General features: G+C 34.7%; 1 protein-coding gene across 1 annotated transcript; it reads left to right on the top strand.

Moving 5' to 3' along the window:
- Positions 1-275: 275 nt before the first annotated feature.
- LOC123701011 (solute carrier organic anion transporter family member 1C1-like) lies at positions 276-18,407 on the top strand. The gene is made up of 13 exons (XM_045648419.1): positions 276-360; positions 8,161-8,275; positions 8,923-9,084; positions 9,541-9,708; positions 10,049-10,234; positions 11,262-11,462; positions 12,290-12,411; positions 13,252-13,338; positions 13,834-14,033; positions 14,608-14,721; positions 16,676-16,800; positions 17,109-17,249; positions 18,229-18,407. The coding sequence occupies exons 2-13, from the start codon at positions 8,245-8,247 to the stop codon at positions 18,405-18,407; spliced, it is 1,716 nt and encodes a 571-aa protein (XP_045504375.1). The 5' UTR covers positions 276-360; positions 8,161-8,244.
- Positions 18,408-19,448: the final 1,041 nt, after the last annotated feature.

A 19,448-nucleotide genomic window follows, 5' to 3' on the forward strand; every position in this document is an offset into this window, starting at 1 on the left:
TTTGCTCTGTGCTGAAAATTTGCTCTTCGAATTACCCAAGGAATTACCTATCATCATTTCGAATTTCAAGTTTCGAATTATATCAATGATGTTCAAACTAAGGTTCAAACTTAACCGTGTACGCTCAAAAATTAATTGTAATAGTCCACAGAGTTGTTAATTTCAAATTTCACTGAGATGCTGTATTGTAAACGAAATTAATGGACTTGCATTAAAATGTAATCAGAATATTATTAAAACTATTGAAACTGTGATTGAAACACTGAATGTAGTATGGAAAACCGCATTTTCCTTTCATAGCTTGATGCTGGAGAAAAACGGTATATTGAGAAAAATGGAGATAAACGGCAAGTTAATCTAGTAAGTAATTTGAAAAACAAATCACGCGCTAATCGTACGCCGTACTTATAAAAAAGTTTAACTGTCAATGAAACAAATATTTAAAAAGTACTTAGTTGACAACAAAGAATAAAGTGTTATTGATATGATTTTTTGTTTAGCAATGAACGGTAAAAAGATAACCTAGTTAGCTTAGATAAAGGGTTCAATACATTAGATAATAAAGTAAATAGTATAATATAATAGTTTTTATATTTAACTATTAAAAAATATTCCGATTCGATTCCGATATCGCTTTTTTTATTAACTACTTAATTCAATTACCTATAAGTTTATATGCTGAAAAGCATATAATTTATTAGTTATTGTAGTTAAACAAAATACAAATTCTAGTTTTAGTAGACCGTACCTATATTTAGAGTAAGTACCTAAGTTATAAGTATTTAGATTAAAGTCATCTGGATGTAGGGCGCTGGATTCTTCATCAGCTTGTGAAAAAAAAAAGTAATTTTACCGCCCTTAAAAACAGATTGACCCATGAATAATATTATATCAAATCGGTCCGTTCTCGTTGGCTTGCAGAAATTGTAGGTACATGTAATATTATGTTAATCTGTAGTAAGCTATACATTTGCGATCGTATGATTACGGTAACACTCATTACTTTTTAGGATATAGAAGCAATAACTGTACATAAGACTCATTTTCTCTACAATAGTTTTTAAACTGTTTTGTCAAATAAAAAATGTCTTTACATAAAGTCAATAAATAGCTCTTGATAATAACTATGATTGTACTAGTTAGTCTAATGAAGTTTTAGATATTATTTACTTAAAATACAACATACATACCTACTAGTTACCTACTTAAATAAATAATTATTGTTTATAATCGCGTTGTCCAAGTCAATAATGAATTATAATAAATAAATAAATGTCTCAAGAAATCCGCATTTATACATATTCTTATCGTTTATATTGTGATAGTGATTATTATTAGAATCATTTTAACAATTCCTTTCTAAATATAGCTGCGATCTAATGAGTCTGTATTTTGGTTTATTTGATTATTTTTTATCGCTACGTGTTTCAATGAACACAGGAATCACTATAATATGTAACATTTATTAGAATTTTGTGCGATTCATTTAGAACGAATCACGTAAATTCGTATAATTTTAAAAATTTATGAATCATATAATTCATGTTACAGGAAATTCTATGGTATTCGCTAAACGTTCAAAGATTCAGGCTCTATGCTGAGGTCTAAAGAACTTATGGCATCCTATCTACGTATAGGTACAGTTTACAGTACCTAAGTAATATACCAACGAAAGAAAGCATCAGGATGAACAAACGCGAAGAATGCAGCAAATTATATGGAAATAATATAATATAATAAATATTTCGGGACAATTTTCACACACGGCACGATTTGATCCCATACTAAGCTTTCGCTTGTGTTATGGAAACCAAATGGCTGATAAACATACATAAATAATTTTAAATAAATACTTATATAGATAATTAACACCCAGACACAGAGCAAACATCTATGTTCATCACACAAATATTTGCCCCGGGTGGGGATCGAACCCACAACCTCTGGCTTGGAAGGCAGGGCCACTATCAACCAAGCCAACCGGCCAGTCAGTTGTGTTAATTTAATTTAAAGCTAAGATTATCTCTAAGGTAATCTCAGGAATATAGGAGCTGAGTTATGAAAATATAAATGGAATCTATCTTTTAAAAAAACCCTAAAAACCGCATCAAAATCCGTTGCGTAGTTTTAAAGATTTAAACATACAAAGGGAAATAGGGACAGAGAAAGCGACTTTGTTTTTTACTATGTAGTGATGATGACGAGGATGATGATCACATCTATTCTTAGCTTGGATTTAGATAAATTTTATTACGTCCTGCATAAACAAAAATACCAAGTACTTAATTGTGTGTGTTTTATCAATAAGATTAGGTTCGTAGAACGGGCGATATCCAAAAATTTGTGATGTAAAAGAAAGGAAACTCGGGCACACCTATAGATAGCGTATCTATAGAAACGACTATACCAACGAGATATTCAAATTTTTGTAGTATACAACAAGTGATAAACGCGAAAACACGTGTGTTTGTAGTTTACAAAGTGTGGTGAGTGGTAAACCGCTAAATTATTTTGGCACGAAAAGTACGAGATGTATTTAGATTAATTAAGTTGTAGGTACATTTCAAGCATTTTTACCCGACTGTAACTTTAGATTCCAATTCCAAACCTTTTTCTGGGACGACCTCTGTAGGGTGATTTTGTTAACTCAAACTCATTTTTTTTGTTAAATTAGACCTCTGCTTGTCATATTATATTTAAGAAAGAAAGAAGAAAGAAAGAAACATTTATTTATCAGGGACAGCACAATGTATAAGGTACGATGGGATTGTCATCGTCCTTTAGGACAAAAATCCTCAAATAAAAAAAGATTTAAAAAAAAAGGGACAGCACAACATACACACATACATAGACATAAAACATAGAACCGTAAAGGTTGAATAAGAAAACACCACACAATATTTACCATTTACCATACTGCTATAATTATTATTAGATTTGTCTTCTAGAAGTTTGTAAATAAATTGGCAGTTTTCCAAATAATTTATTCGTCCGAAGAAAGAAAAACTCTGCTCTATACAGTATAGATATATTACTTATAAAAAGTAAGGTATCAAAACGATATAATTTTGTACAATAAAACATATTTTTATTGACGGAGAAAATTTACAATATGACAGCCTTTTTTTGTTGATACAATTAACAATATCATTATTGTAAGATCATTGAGTTTCCTCGTAAATATTGATCAATGACGTCATTCCCAATTGTACCTACATATTATTTACCTATGTGTCTAGTAAATACTTAGTAAATAATACTAAATACCTACTGAAAATTGATTATGCCATTGTTTTCTATCTTGACAAAAGAAGAATTAAACATTTTTGTTTTTATTTTATGTTATAAAAATATCTTATTTAATTTGATGATAAGTTTTATAGTAATTATAAATACTGTTAATTGAATAAAGCATAATTTAAAAATTTTACTATAGAAAAGCATATCGAAGAATTAGAAAAGGTCAAGCCAGTTTCGTCACTTAGCTACTGATAAAGTCGCTGATAGCCTATTTAAAATAATCTGTAATTTTAACTGAAAGATATTTTTTTTTATTTAGATTTTTTGTTAACTGTATTGATTAAGAATAACTTTAGATAATTTGAATTAGGTAATCGATGAATGGACTATCCAGCACAAAAATATTAACCACCTCGAACCAGGAGTTCCTGAGAAGGGTTTCAGCAATCTCAGCAACATTTGTACTTATAATAATCTTAATATATATAAATCTCGTGTCACAATGTTTGTCCTCAATGGACTCCTAAACCACTAAACAGATTATAATAAAATTCGCACACCAGTGTGCAGTTCGATCCAACTTGAGATAGGATAGGATAGGAGATAGATAGGATAGGATCCTTCGAGATAGGATAGTTTAAACATGTAGGTACCACGGGCGAAGCCGGGGCGGACCACTAGTTTAACAATATTATTTCATACAGCGCGCAGCGTAGAGGTAGATTAATTATCTATCGTTACTTTGAGGCCAAGAAGTTTGGCGGGCGCTATTCTCATTCATTTATGTTACAAACTTATCGTGTTAGGCAATTTAAAATGATAATCTACCAAAAGTATTTTAATTTTTAAAGAAAAACGCGCGATTGTATTGATTGCTATCTTATCAAAATAATCTAAACTTTTATGTGCCTACACATATTTATTTATATCGATTTCATAGCGCTATAATACGTTTGATATGTTATCAACAGACTAGGTTTCCGCCCGCGGCTTCGCCCGCGCAGTCAAAGAAAAACCCGCATAGTTCCCGTTCCCGTGGGATTTCCGGGATTGCGTCATTTTCCCGGGATAAAAAGTAGCCTATGTCCTTTCTCGGGTATTAAAATATCTCCCTACCAAATTTCATGAAAATTGGTTCAGTAGTTTAGGCATGATTGAGTAACAGACAGACAGACAGACAGAGTTACTTTCGCATTTATAATATTACTAGCTGTGCCCGCGACTTCGTCCGCGTGGAATAGCGACTGCATAGTAGTTACTACTTTACATACAATTATTTAGTAAACACGTACTACCATAAACAATTCATAGAATTGTTAATAGAATTTATTACTAATCTAAGCTAAAAAACTTACGTACTTTCCGGAAATCCGGGGCATTTTCCGGGGATATCCGGAAAATGCCTGTAAAATATCTGGAAAATCCCCCGGAAAATGTGTGAAAATGTCCGGGAAATACCCGGAAAATATCCGGAAAATGCGTGAAAATGTTCGGGAAAAGCGTGGAAAATGCCTGAAAAATCTCCGGAAAATTCCAGGGAAATGTCTGGAAAATATCCGGAAAAAGCGTGGAAAATGCCTGGAAAATCCCCGGAAAATGCCTGAGAGATGTCCAGAAAATGCCCGGAAAATATTCAAAAAATGCGTGAAAATGTCCGGAAAAGGCGTGGAAAATGCCTGGAAAATTCCCGGAAAATGTCAGGCAAATGTCAGGAAAATGTCTGGAAAATGCCTGGAAAACGCGTGAAAATGTCCGGAAAAGCGTGGAAAATGCCTTGATAATCTCCGGAAAATGTCAGGGAAATGTCAGGAAAATGCCTGGGAAATGCCTGGAAAATATCTGGAAAATATCCGGAAAATGCGTGAAAATGTCCGGAAAAAGCGTGGAAAATGCCACTTCAAATTTGCGAAGTAATTAAAGCAGACAACCAAAAAAAGAAAAAGACAGCTAAAATCTTTCATATTAAATGTATATGGGATATTCATATTTCATATTATGTACTTAAAGTATGGGAGGGTTTAAAGATATTTTTTTTTTGATATTTCTCGATTTATTTAAAAAAATGATTACGGCCATTATTAGGTTAAGTACTTTCGATATCAGTTTAAAGTTTTTTGTTATCTGTAATACTTACAAAAAAAAATCGCCTGTGCACACTGAACGATTACACCTTGTACATGAATGCCTTAGCAAATGTTCGCCGTGATTATTTAAATGATCATAATTTTTTTTATTAATGAACCAATTGACATGAATTAAACACTAAATGACAAAAAAATTAACTACAGTTTTGGATTCGGGATCAATTTAATAATTACACCTGCTAATATTTTTTTACATATTTTCATTGTATAAAATCGTAACATAATTTCCTTTATGTATTGTTCTATTAACACATAGATAATATCTTCCCAAGGTACTAAATTTTAATAAAAAAAGTTGTTTTTGTTATTTATATCTAAAAAAGAGTATTTATATTAGACAGCTGAAATAAACATAAAATTTTTATAAGTTTTATGGAAGCTGAATGTAATACAAATGGGCAAATATAAAAGTAAAATTAGGTATTTAAAATAAATAAATGAAACAACTACCAATTACAGAAAAACTTCTTTTTCGGTTGAAAATTGCTGGATCATGAGTATAATTCTTTATCTCTTACCTTGGGCAGTCTGGAAGAGATCGCTAGTAAGCGATAAGACCGCCTTATGTACATACCGTGTTAATCCATTTGGTATGATTGTAAATATTTTACTTGGTGTGGTACGTATATTACCACACCAATTGATAAATAATATGTACTCTGATCCCAGTACGATCTGTACCGCGATAGCCATAACGATAATAAAACAATCAGATGACAGTAAAGCACGATTAAAAATCATACTTGTACAGTAGTTGTGAGTGCAATATTTACGTTTCAAAATAACATTTTTTTTGGTACTCAAACGTAGGTAGATTCTCACGCACGCACGCTGATACGTGGTTGGCTGCCCCTTTTCTCATTCCCGAAAAATATCCTCTAAAATTACCCAAGATTCTTCCAATGATTGTACCATACGTTGGAAATTAACTTTAGTCAACAATTGACCACGCGCCAGGATACTTATTTCTACTACATCCTCATGCAAATCGTTAATTTTTATGAACATTGAATCTGTAAATAAAAAAAAAATGAAAAGATTACTTTACCTAATTTTATTAAAAAGCTACTAACAAATAAAATTCTATCAAGAACTAAAGTGACCTTCTTTGGGCGTTTAATATAGTCTTGTAAAAGTTATACATAAAAATAAAATTTCATCATTTTCTTATTTTGTCGTAACTTCAATTCTAATTATAAACATGAGTCTAACTATATAATTAATTAATAAAGAATAAATATAAAAGCTACAACTTACCTTTTGTGGGAACTCAAGAAGGATTTTTAAAATGTCACAATTAACTGTTAATAGTGTCTTGTTTGACATCAAGTGGACTCTGGGAAGACATGGGTTAAAAAGTTAAATAAATAAGTACAATTAAAAACCCCACCAATATCATATTATTTAATTTTTAATTATAAATTTGCAAGAAGCGTTAAACATGTAAATTGATTTGATTTTAATGAAGTCTCATAGATGGCGCTGTTTCAAATTTGTCTTTATACTACTAAGATTCATTAAACTGTTTCTCTGCCAAAATTACGTAAATGACGTAGTTTTTATAGTGTAAAGCTAGATAATAGCGTGGCTTACCCAAAAACAACATTTAAATATGAGTCTTTAGATTGTACGCTGTGTAATACACGGAATACGTTAGAAAAATAAAGGTTCACAGCTCCTCCCCCGGAGGTGATAGCATGATAATGTGTATATAAAAGCCTCACCCGACCTGTTAGTAATATTCATGCAAAATTTGAAGTCAATCTATGCGGTACTTTTCGAGATTAGCTCGGACAAATATACAGACAAACAGACAAACAGACAAACCGACAAACAGACAAACAGACAAAAATTCTAAAAACTATGTTTTTGGCTTCTATATCGATTATAGATCATGGATTATGTATTCTTTTAAAAAAATATTCAATGTACAGTTTTGACTTTCCTACGATTTTATTATATGTATAGATACTTATTATATGAATTGACTATACAGGGTAGAAGTAATGTCATATCTTAAATAGGTGCCTAGCTGTCCGCCCCGTCAGTTTTCTATCCATAAGGACCATCCTCGTTCTTCAAGGAATGTTATAAAAAAAGAGTTATCGAAATCGGTCCACCCGTTCACGCGTGATGCCGTGACCAAGGGAAATACTTGAAACTTGGAAGATTATATTATGTTTTGTGGTTCAATTATCACCTCTTAAGTCGACTCAAAATTTCGAAATAATTCATTTTTTTCACACACACGTATTTAACAAAGAGTGAAAACAAACATTAAAAAAAAAATTAAATGCACATTCATCATGACAGGAATATTAAAAAATACATATATAATCTTCACTGCCCTCACTTCTTGCAGAGGTGTATATCTATTGATAAATATTACAAGATAAAATAGACCTTTGAGACCATGGTCTGGCATGACAACACACATTCACCTCAATCATTTGAATTTGAAAATAGTTACAATATGTCGACTGCTTTGATGATATAATTATTAAAGGTACTGCTACAATTAATATGCACCTATATGAGTAGTAACAGAAAGCATGGTCAAATGTCAATAGCAGGATTAGGATAATCATCTAATAAATCGCGTATTAAAACGGTTTAATTGCTTAATACGTTTTTATACAATGTTTTTCTTTAACGTAGTATTCACTATCTTTAATTTAACATGTTTTAGACGAACAAAAGAAGTAAATAATCATGAAAACGGATTCAAACGTGTACCATTTTTATATTACTCCTAATCGTGACTACTTTTTTACAGATACCTGCAACATGAACAACGGCCAAACCTATAAATGAAATAATTTTAAAATTCTGCTATTAGTTAAATTGTAATAAAATCGTCATGGACCGTTTAAGGAGTGTGTGGGGAACAGGTAAGTTTAAAAGTTTATTCCAGTTTTGTTTTTATACCTTTTTACTAGTTAATTTTACAATAAATTGCACATAACCAAAATCGATCTCCTGATTATCTTGATAAAGTAATCGATATCCATTACTAAACTTATCGTCGGCTAACGCAAGTTATACACGCTACGGTCAACATACAGGTAATACCTGCGAAGGCCAATAGCTATACACGCTACGGTCAACCGTACAGGTATACCTACGTAGGTCAATAGCTATACACGGTACGGTCAACCGTACGGGATTACTGAACAGGTATACCTGCGTATGTCAACCGATTATAGGTGGGTACAAAATGCACATTGCACAGGTCTATTTACAAACAGGTCTACTACTACCTGTGCAAGAATACCTTTCCAGTTGGATCTGCCAGGTGTAGCGTGTGTGGCAGCCAACCCAGCGTTAAATGCTAACAACTGAGGTTAAGGGCGTGTTTTTCGAGCACACGTGTCAGAAGTGAAACTTCTTTGGCAAGACTTTGAAACTTAACTCTCAACGCGCCTAAATAACTTTCGGTTAAAAAATTCAAATTAGTATGTGTTGAGGTACCTACAACACATGACAAATTTAACCTTTCTGGTCTGATTCATAAAGCTCAAAATTGTCTGTATTGCAGTGGTAACAAAAGTGAAGTCATGGGAGAAAACAGAGCTAAATGCAAGCCAGATTAGAGATCCAGTGTTCGGCAACCTGCTGACCATCACCATAGCTGAAGTAGCAGCCTATAGAATTATTACACAAGATGTCAGGGTGGGAGCTTTACCGTCTTATATGCCTTGTAAGTATAATCGTGAAGGTTACACTACTTAAGAAATAATTAAGAAATCTGAAATGAAATGAAAAAAATCTGTGTTATTTTATAATGTAAGTAGCCTTTTTTATTTTTGGTAAAAAGGCTTATTTCGTGCACACTTAGATTCCAACTGAAAATAGAAGTTAAAGAGAATATTCCATACTAATTAGTCATTTGTTCCACAAAAACTTTTGGGAATCATTACTCCATAAGCATATTATTTAGCTCAGTTTGATTTAAACGGGAGATTTTTAATTTACCGACTTGCACATTAGTTTTGTAGCGATAGACGTAGCAACCTAACTCTATCTTTTCACCTTCTAAGGGGAATTTCTACATTTACAGACTTTCTTCTCTATAGCCATTTTAAAATATAGGGTCGAATGCACCTGGTGCCGCACTGAATTTCAGAAATTTTGAATTTTGAGTTTCTTCTTACAGATTTACTTATCACTCTAGTGGCGATGGTCGAAGCAATATTAGCTCCAATCGTATCCTGGTTTGGCTATAGAACACGCAAGAAGATGTTACTCGCGTGGTCGCTTGCGTTGATTCTGACTTCGTTTGTGTGGTTCGTGTTACCCAGACCTGACAGTATCGAGGAGTCAGGTAATATCATAATTATGTATTTTAATATTGTTAGTGTTTTGGTGTTCTATCGAGATATTGTATTTTCTTCAATGTTTTTTGAATCTTTTTACGCAGTTTTAAATACTTATGGGTGCTATGTGTCTTTTGAAATTAAGATAATAACAAAAAACTCGGATACTATTTTAACTGTTAAGTAAATAAAATTTTACTGTTATTTGATTTCTGCTATTTCTTGTAAACAACTTATCATTTTCACATCTTCTCCTTGATTGCAAGATTCCATTTAACAAAAACTTCCCTGACCTTACCTACAACAAAAAAAAAAAATGTTTTCCTTACAATTAAATTAATCTTCCAGAATTCTGCAACAGATTTGTACGGAATCCCACAATAACGTACACAGGCCTGTCAGCACGTACAGCTGTCAGACTGCTCGTTACCATAGTAGCGGCGATCGGCTTCTGCCTGTCGAGAGCAGCCACGTGGAGTCACTATATCGCGTATAGTGATGAATATGCGCCGCAGCGTACTAGCGTTCATTTTGGTAAGGTTTTTTAGGTCAATCTGTTAAATGAATTGTTATCCGTGCTAAGGTGCTGGAAATATAAAGTGTTTATTTATTTACTTATCCAACAGGTGTTACATTTAATGAATCACATCGAGTACAATAACATATTACAAATAGGTAGCAATGCACACCTTTATCAGGCACACAACATACGTTTAGATTACAGAATTGAAAAAAAAAAAAACAAATAGATACAATTATACAGATCCAGCAGCAAAAAGCATTACAATCCATACTAATATTATAAATGCGAAAGTAACTCAGCTGCCTGTCTGTCTGTTACTCAATCACGCCTTAACTTCTTTTACCCCGGGACATAGGATAGGTTTTATTCCGGAAATCCCACGGGAACGGGAACTATGCGGGTTTTTCCTTGACTGCGCGGGCGATGTCGCGGGTTGAAAGCTAGTGTTATATAATATACAACATATCTAATAATAGACAAACTTAGAATATTAAAACGCGGAAGACAAAAGTTTGTTGGGTTATTTGAATATGCTCCGGAACTGCTGGTTGGAATTGAAAAATTATTTTGTATTGGACCTGTCGACCGATTGGAGCGAAGCCGCAATAGATAATGTTACCAAAGGTTATTTTTGAGAGCAGACAGTTGCGTGGTTCTGCTAGTAATCTTAACTTGTACTGAAAATACTTTCCATCAAAAGTGGCTCATAATTTTAATGTAATATTATACTATTTCAAAAGCATTTCTAAAAGTAATTAGTAAACGAATAAATCTAATATCTAATATATATATTATAAAGGCGAAAGTTTGCAAGTATGGATGTATGGATGTATGGATGTTTGTTACTCTTTCACGTAAAAACTACTGAACCGATTAGAATGAAATTTAGCACACATATAGAGGGTAACTTGGATTAACACATAGGATAGTTTTTATCCCGGAAATCCCACGGGAACGGGAACTATGCGGGTTTTCCTTTGCAAACGCGGGCGAAGCCGCGGGCGGAAATCTAGTTACTTAAATAAATTTCCTTTCCAGGTATCCTTGTAATAAGTAGAGTCATACCGCTCATGTTCGGTTACAAAATGTTGACATTGATCGTGGAACAGACGGTGCTATTAAAAATTTTGATAATAACAATAAGTACGGTAGTCAATGGACTACGGATACACTTTTCTGTACCAAAAGGCATCCCAAAAGTAGCGGAGGGGGTCAATGTGCCATCTATGGTCGATAGAGGTTAGTTTCTACTGTTTTTTTAACAAAATTATTTGGCTAATAAGCTATTGCATAGCTTCTATCGCGGGCCTTGAGCGCGGGGACCGAATCGAGAAATTCCGTAACGAAAAAACCTCACGTTCCCCACTCCGACGGGCGGAGGTGTGGCTTGAAGGCATAACATGCAATAGCTTTACCGCGGCAGTCCCCGAGTGCCACACGTCGTTTTTTTTTACTTAGAGCCAGCGCGCTCGAGCAACTTTGTCTCCGCAACTATTTTGTCTCTCCCACCCATGGGCTAGTATGAAAGTGCGCGCACGTAGCGACGCAGCTCCCCATACAATTGATGGGAGAGACAAAATAGTTGCGGAGACAAAGTTGCTCGTGCGCGCTGGCTCTTACAGTTCGATTCAAGTTCGGAAGTTATCTGCGAGTGCGTGCAGGTACAAAGTTGACAATGTACCCAAAATTGCGTATTGTGCATCGGAATGTATGATGTTCCGAGCCGCCATTAAGTTTGAATCGTACTGTACGCGCTTTGATAATCATAGAGATAACATTGCCAAATTCATGTCGTGGTTTATAATTATATTATGCTTTTCGACCGCGACGAGTTCTGGAAATGAAGAAAAGTCATAACGCGATTAATTGTTTTACAGTCAATAATGCATCACAACACACAGCATTATTAATTGGATCTGTATTTCATATACATATTTGTTTTCCTATTGAAATTCATTTGTACGAGGAAAATAATCATAAAGCTTTATACTCTAAGTTTTAACGTCTTGGAATTAGTTTTCTTGGCCATAGCATGAGATTTAAGTAAAATAGGTGTAATTTTACAGGTTTCTTTCAAAGTCTGACTCGGGTGCTTTGCAATCTGGTTGCCATGACGCAGATGATGGCGATGGGACTTTTAACAGCCGCGTTCTGGGGTTTTGGTTATCATGAAGAGGAAGTTGCTAAGGTAATGCTTCGAATTTTAGTATGTTTTTGTACTAGATGGCGATCGGAGGGTATCTAGGATAAATATGATAATGACAATCATTCCCAAAAAGTAACGTGCTTTCATAACAACGATGCAATTTTGTTACCATGGTTCTGTCACTGTCTGCCTTTATTTTTTAAGCTATTGCATAGCTTCTATCACGGGCCTTGAGCGCGGGGACCAAATCGAGAAATTCCGTAACGAAAAAACCTCACGCTCTCCACTCCGACGGGCGGAGGTGTGGCTTGAAGGCATAGCATGCAATAGCGCAACCGCGGCAGTCCCCGAGTGCCACACGTCCTTTTATTTTTCTAAATAATATGTTTTTGATTTTGTTGCCTCCGAGCTTTCGATTGGGCGAACCGATTTTGATGATTCTTTCAAATTCAAATTATATTTATTTGCAAGAATGTAGTTACAAATTATAGATGTTTTAATAACAATATTATGGGGCTAATACATTCTACCCATCGATTGTGTGTGCAGTGTGAATGATATAACAATCTTCCATATTTCAGGACAATTTTCTGGATGATCTGATCCCATACTAAACTTTCACTTGTGTTATGGAAACCAGATGGCTGATAAACATACACATATAATTTTAAATAAATACTTATATAGATAATTAACACCCAGACACAGAGCAAACATCATCACACAAATATTTGCCCCGGGTGGGAATTGAACCCACGACCTCTGTCTTGGAAGGCAGGGCCACTGCCAACCAAGCCAACCGGTTAGTCAAAGAGGCAAATGGATCTGCGATATCCGAATTCTACGCTAAATAAAATAAATACTTAATATGTTATATTCCAGACAAACTACAACGTGTTGCCCGTAGCATCAAACGTGAACAATCACACGGAATATTTCCGTTACTTCCTGGCTATCGTTTCGGTTGTGGTAAGTTTCATCAAGTCTTTTTTTAATATTCGTAAACTCTAGAATATTATATTCGGTAAAGCAGAGGTGTTTGTTTGTTTAAACGCGCTAATCTCGGGAACTACTTGTCCGATTTGAAAAATTATTTCGGTGTTAGATAGCCCATTTATCGAGGAAGGCAGGAGCGGAGCACTGCGAGTATCCATATATTGTGTCGTCTATTTTTTTATGAGTAAGGCAGAACAACGGTTCCCGGAATAGCTAGAATGTTTCCTACTATACTTAACTAATATCTACTTTTTGACGGTCCTACATTTTCGAAACAGCAAATATAGTGTTATCTAAGAAAATGAACCGCCAAATGTGTTGCTAAGAAGACTCAAGAACGGCTCAACCAATTCGGCTAACTTTTTATATTTTTTAAGGCCCAAAGTAGATTTTTGTAAGAAAAATGAGTAGCACAGAACAATGTCTGCTGGGGTAGTAAGTGTAACCTAAAAATTAAAAAACTTTCAGTACGTAGGAGTAAAACACTCCGAACCCATACGCAAAGAGTACGAAATACAACGAGGTCTGAAGCAAGTGATAAAAATGACGATCATAGCAGCTGTGATGTATATCATTATTGTGATGGTCCCGCCATGCAAGAAAGGGCAGGTTGCTGGCTTTGAGAATAGTAATAGATATGTACATCCAACTTGCAGTTTGCCTTGTGGGTAAGTGTAAAGATACAGGCAAGATATAAAAATAATTGATTATTTTCAATATAGATTTAGGAGAAAGTTATCAATTTGGCTCATCTATTTCATCTCTCGATAGTGTAAATGTTTGTTATTACTTATTACAATATTCTTAGGGATTTTAAATTCAAGGAAGAATGGTTTTATTTCTAACAAAATGATTTTATATTCTGTCAAATTTTTCAACAATAAAATAATAATCGACTCTAAATAATTATTAACACAACTAAGCACAACAAAAACGACCGTTACGTCCGAAAGCCAAATGCAAGTGTGTCAAATCAGCTGTTCAACTTATATTTATAACCACCCCCTCGGTTTGGGTTGCCAGTTGGGGATTTGTTTCTAACAATATTAATATTATAAAGTATACAGTCGATAAAAGAAAATTCCCTTATAAGTTCAAGTGAACATAATATCAATTTCATAAATCTACGATATTGAATTTTATTAGTGGAATTCCTTTTAATTGGCGTATTTGTTATTATGCAATTATTGTAAGGAATCAGAAATAAAGATTTTTATTCATTATTTATTGTTATTTTTTCAGTTGCGTTCCAAGATGGCGCGAGTTTTCCCCCGTGTGTGTGGTGGATACAATGACGACATACATGTCACCATGCGAGGCGGGATGTGTGGGAACTGATAATATCGCTAATTTGCAGTAAGAACTATTAAAGTACCTACTTATATCTACAGGGTGTCCCACTGTTGGTATACTAAGCTCAAAGGAGGTTATAGTTTTGCATACGCTGAGTACGTAAAAAATACTTATAAAATTCTAGACGCATTTTTTTTTCAAATAGATGAATTCTTAAAACTCTATGTGTACACCCATAACAATTAACAAGCAACCCGCCCACTTTGCCACGAGCACGTGAGCTATCGATTAAGATTATGTTTTCATAGACAAAATGCTCACATTAAGAAGCGGTATATGCCGGCTGCGCGTAGCTAGAGAAAAAAACATTGATTTTCAGGAAAAATTTAGCAAAAAATTTTGACGTAATTTTGTTGTTTAAGTATTTTTTACGTGATCAGTGTATGCAAAACTACAAGTCCCTTCGCGCTTAGCATACCAATAGTGGGACACTGTATATTCATAGTTGAAAATTTTACGTACTATTACAACAAAATGCTTCTTATAAATATGCACATAATTTAGTCCGTAATCACCATTTCTCCTTAAAAAAGAGCGTGTGTCCGAGGTCACGTGTCAGAAGTAAAACTTCTTTTGCAAGATTGAAAGATACCAAAAATCGTCTCCTTTCTCCACGACGTGACTGTATTGCCATGATGCGACCTTGAAATTTTACTCTCAACGCGCCTAAAGAAATTATACTTCAAAAAGTTTGGAAAATCCAAAAGTGCATGCCTCTCACGCTCATTGTGTTACAAATTGAAATTTGACCAATAATTTAGACCAGAAAAAAAGAGTGTGTGTACTTAAGTACAAGCGATAGAGGTTAATTATTTAAATAAATTTGATTTATATAAATTATTTATCTGGGGGCACGGTAGTGCCCCCGCCAAGACGAGCCAAGCGAACAAGCGAAGCCCACGGGCACTACCTACCTTTTCTCGAAGCGCTTCGACGTTTTTTTGAACCCTCATAACTTGGGTTTGGATTATGCTAGATCAACAAAATTTTCGGGATATATTGCCAATAGCGGATTTATTGAAAATATTAAGTTTTAATTACATTAGCTTTTATACTTCAGATTTTATTTATATCTAAAAAACGCTAATTTCGTCACTGACTCACTGATGATCATCAAAATTCTTCAGGTATTTCCTAATGTCCTAGAAAGCTGGTATTTTGTATGTAAGCTAGTATTTATAGCACTATAATATTAGCACATATCTATATTAGCACACAAACAACAAAAAAATTATAAAACTTGTAACTTTCATCCCCCAACCCCTTAAACTAGGGGATGGGAGTTTGTATGAGACCTGTAATTTTAAATTAAATTTTGATGACGCTAGAGAGGTCTAATCTAATAATCTAAAACTTGGTTCCGCTAGATATACTTATATATGCGTAGGTACTCCTTGTTAAAAAAAATAAAAATTTAATCGACATATAAAATTTTGTTACAAACAACTTACAAAAAGAAATGAAATCCCACCAAAAACATTTTCATGTAAAATGTTGCCAAGACGAGCCCATATGACTCGCACTGTGAAAAAGTTATCAGATCTCATGTAGAGCCAAGCTTCTAACACTACACGCCCTAACTCTACAAGGCCTAACTTCACAAACTCTACACCTTAGTCAAAATATGTGGCTTGGCCGTTCGTTACTACAAGAACTATTGTATAACACAAAAGTAATGAACAGTGAATTAATTAATTTTTCACCTTACGCCGATGTGAATGTAGCGAAATGGCCAAGCTACATATTTTGACTAAGGTGTAGAGTTTGTGAAGTTAGGCCTTGTAGAGTTAGGGCGTGTAGTGTTAGAAGCTTGGCTCTACTTGAGATCTGATAACTTTTTTACAGTGCGAGTCATATGGGCTCGTCTTGGCAACATTTTACATGAAAATGTTTTTGGTGGGATTTTTTATATAAATTATTTAAATAAATTTGATTTGATTTGATTTAATAAATACAGGGTGTACACAAACTGTAGCTGCTCAGTATTGGGGCGGGCAGTGCCGGGCGCCTGCAGCGACTACAACTGCTCGCACGGATATAACTTCCATCTCGCTGTGTACACCATTATTATTACTGTTTCTGGTAAGTCCTTTGATAAAGTGTGTATTTGAAAATAAATATGATTTATATTACACAGTGATTTTTTATCAAAACACTAGATGCTCTTCGCGGTTTCACCAGCGTGGCTCCGCTCCTGTTGGTCTTAACGTAATGATAGCCTATAAGCCTTCCTCGATAAATGGGCTATCTTATACAAAAATAATTATTCAAATCGGACCAGTAGTTCCTGAGATTAGCGCGTTCAAAAAAAAAACTACACAAAACAAACAAAACTCTTCAGCTTTATAATATTAAGTAGAGAGAATAATTTTATTTTTTTACATTTTCAGTGCTAGCATTCCAATCACAAGGCATGGTGATACTAAAGTCCGTGGACCCGCGCGACAAGTCCGTGGCGATGGGCGTCATGTGGTCCGTCATAGCTATAGTGGCGTTTGTGTTTGGGCATAATATCTACTATTTTATTGCACGTGAGTTTTTCTATGGAGATATATAGGTACACTAGCTGTTGCCCGCAGCTTCACCTGCGTGGAAAAGATAAATAAAGATGATACAAATTTTCATCCCCTATTTTATCCCCTTGGGGGTAGAATTGATAAAAATCCTTTCTTAGGGTCGCCTCCGTCCTAACATCTACATGCATGCCAAATTTCAGCCCGATTCGTCTAGTGGTATGATGTGCGTTGATAGATCACTATATCAGTCACCTTTGAGTTTTAAATACTACTAGCGGTCCACACCGGCTTCGCCCGTGCTACATGTTTACGTTTTCTCTACATAAGAACCATCCTCGTACTTCAAGGAATATAATAAAAAAAGAATTATCGAAATCGGTTCAGCCGTTCTCGAGTTATGCGCTTACCAACACATTTTGCGATTCATTTTTATATATACTATAGAGATATATATAGATTTCTCAATAAAAAAAAATAAATTAACACAACAATCATAGATGGACCTTCTAAATAGTGTCGTTGGCTCGTTGCCGACTGAGGAAACGCATGATTTTTTTCCGCAGTGCGGATATATACTTAGCCATACTTACTACTACACAAAATATTCGGGCGGAAATAATTCGCATCGCTTTGCGTTCACTTTGCAAATAAATTACAGAATAATTTTCCGCACGAATTTTTTTATCGTCAGTGCGTATAGAAAATATACATAATATCATCTAAGATCTAATTAGTATACCTTAAGTTCATAAGATTCAATGTGTTACAGAATTGCGGGAAAAAATCCGCGCGTTAAAAACCGCTATAGATTTTCCCCGATTTTACCGAATCTACTATAATCATTATTTACTTTCGACATCCGCGCGGTAAAAAAACCGCTGTATGAACACAGCCTTATATTTTCCCGATTTTACTGAATCTACTATAATCATGATTTATTTTAAACTAATGTGTTCAATTTATCAACTAACGTTTTCTTGTTTTTTTTTTTCAGTGAAATCCTGCGCCTGGCTGACTGGTGAAAGGTGTCAAGTGTTCAATGATCGCTTCCCGTACTTTGTTGGATATACCAGCGCCATCTTGGCCTTTATATCTGTGTCCGTTAATTTTATAACAAAAGGGTATATACGATTTAAAGAAAAACATAGTGTGCCACAAAGTGACGAGGAATAATTGTTATTTATATATTAATGTAGTTAAGTATGTGTCTGTGATTTTGTAACCAAATATTTAAGTACATTTTTTATATAATATTTTTTGTATTTAAATCGAAATATGGAGATTGTTATTGACAATTTTATACCAGCATTATTAAGTTACGCATAATTTTACTACTAAGTAATAGAAAATGTTGTTTTTGTAATTTTTACATCTACTTTTTAAGATAGGATCTTAACAGGTACTTACTTTATAGTACCTATTATTGTTATTTGTTTCTGTGCTTACGTTATATTTATAACTAGGTGTTCCCCGCGGTTTCACTCGCATTGCTCCGCTCCTGTTGGTCTTAGGGTCAACTCACACCAAAAGAGCGGCGAAGCGCGGAGTAGCGGATGCCCGCGACTTCTCGAGCATTCCAGCGACTTCTCGAGCAGTCGCGGGAATCCGCGCGCCTTCCCGCGATGAATTCACGGGTCGCTCTTTGCGCAGTTCGAATGCTCGCGCGCACAGACGCGTGCGGGGAGCGGGCGCGAGGGGCGGGATATTGCCAGCGGCCGCTCGCGAATGCTCGAGCATTCTCTGGAATTCCCGCGACTTCTCGCGCAGTCGCACGGTCCGTCCGCTCGGCGCCGCGGGCATCCGCGCGACTCGTTCGAGCTTCTCATGCGATAATGAGTATTATAGTAATGAAAATAAAGTTAAAATTCATATGACACGGAAACTGCGCTCCGCTTCGCCGCGCTTCGACGCTCTTTTGGTGTGAGTTGACCCTTAGTGTGATGATATAATATAGCCTTCCTCGATAAATAGGCTATCTAACACCGAAATAATTTTTCAAATCAGACCAGTAGTTCCTGAGATTAGCGCGTTCAAACAAACAAACAAACTCTTCAGCTTTATAATATTAGTATTAGTATACCTATATTAAGTATGTAGTAAAAACCAGTGACTGTTTGCAAAAATCAAATATTCCATAGATGTATTAACTATTCAGTGTATTTATGTCTAAGATTTATGTAGATGTATTACCTAATTATACATAGATATTAAAAG

The sequence above is a fragment of the Colias croceus genome, chromosome 20, assembly GCF_905220415.1.
Source record: "Colias croceus chromosome 20, ilColCroc2.1".
Classification (NCBI taxonomy): Eukaryota; Metazoa; Arthropoda; class Insecta; order Lepidoptera; family Pieridae; genus Colias; species Colias croceus.

Excerpts from the sequence above, each read along its gene's own strand:
- LOC123701011 (XM_045648419.1), top strand. The coding sequence starts at position 8,245 with ATGGACCGTTTAAGGAGTGTGTGGGGAACAG. Across the intron at positions 13,339-13,833 it reads TGGCTATCGTTTCGGTTGTG|TACGTAGGAGTAAAACACTC; the intron begins GTAAGTTTCATC and ends AAAAACTTTCAG. Across the intron at positions 16,801-17,108 it reads CATTATTATTACTGTTTCTG|TGCTAGCATTCCAATCACAA; the intron begins GTAAGTCCTTTG and ends TTACATTTTCAG.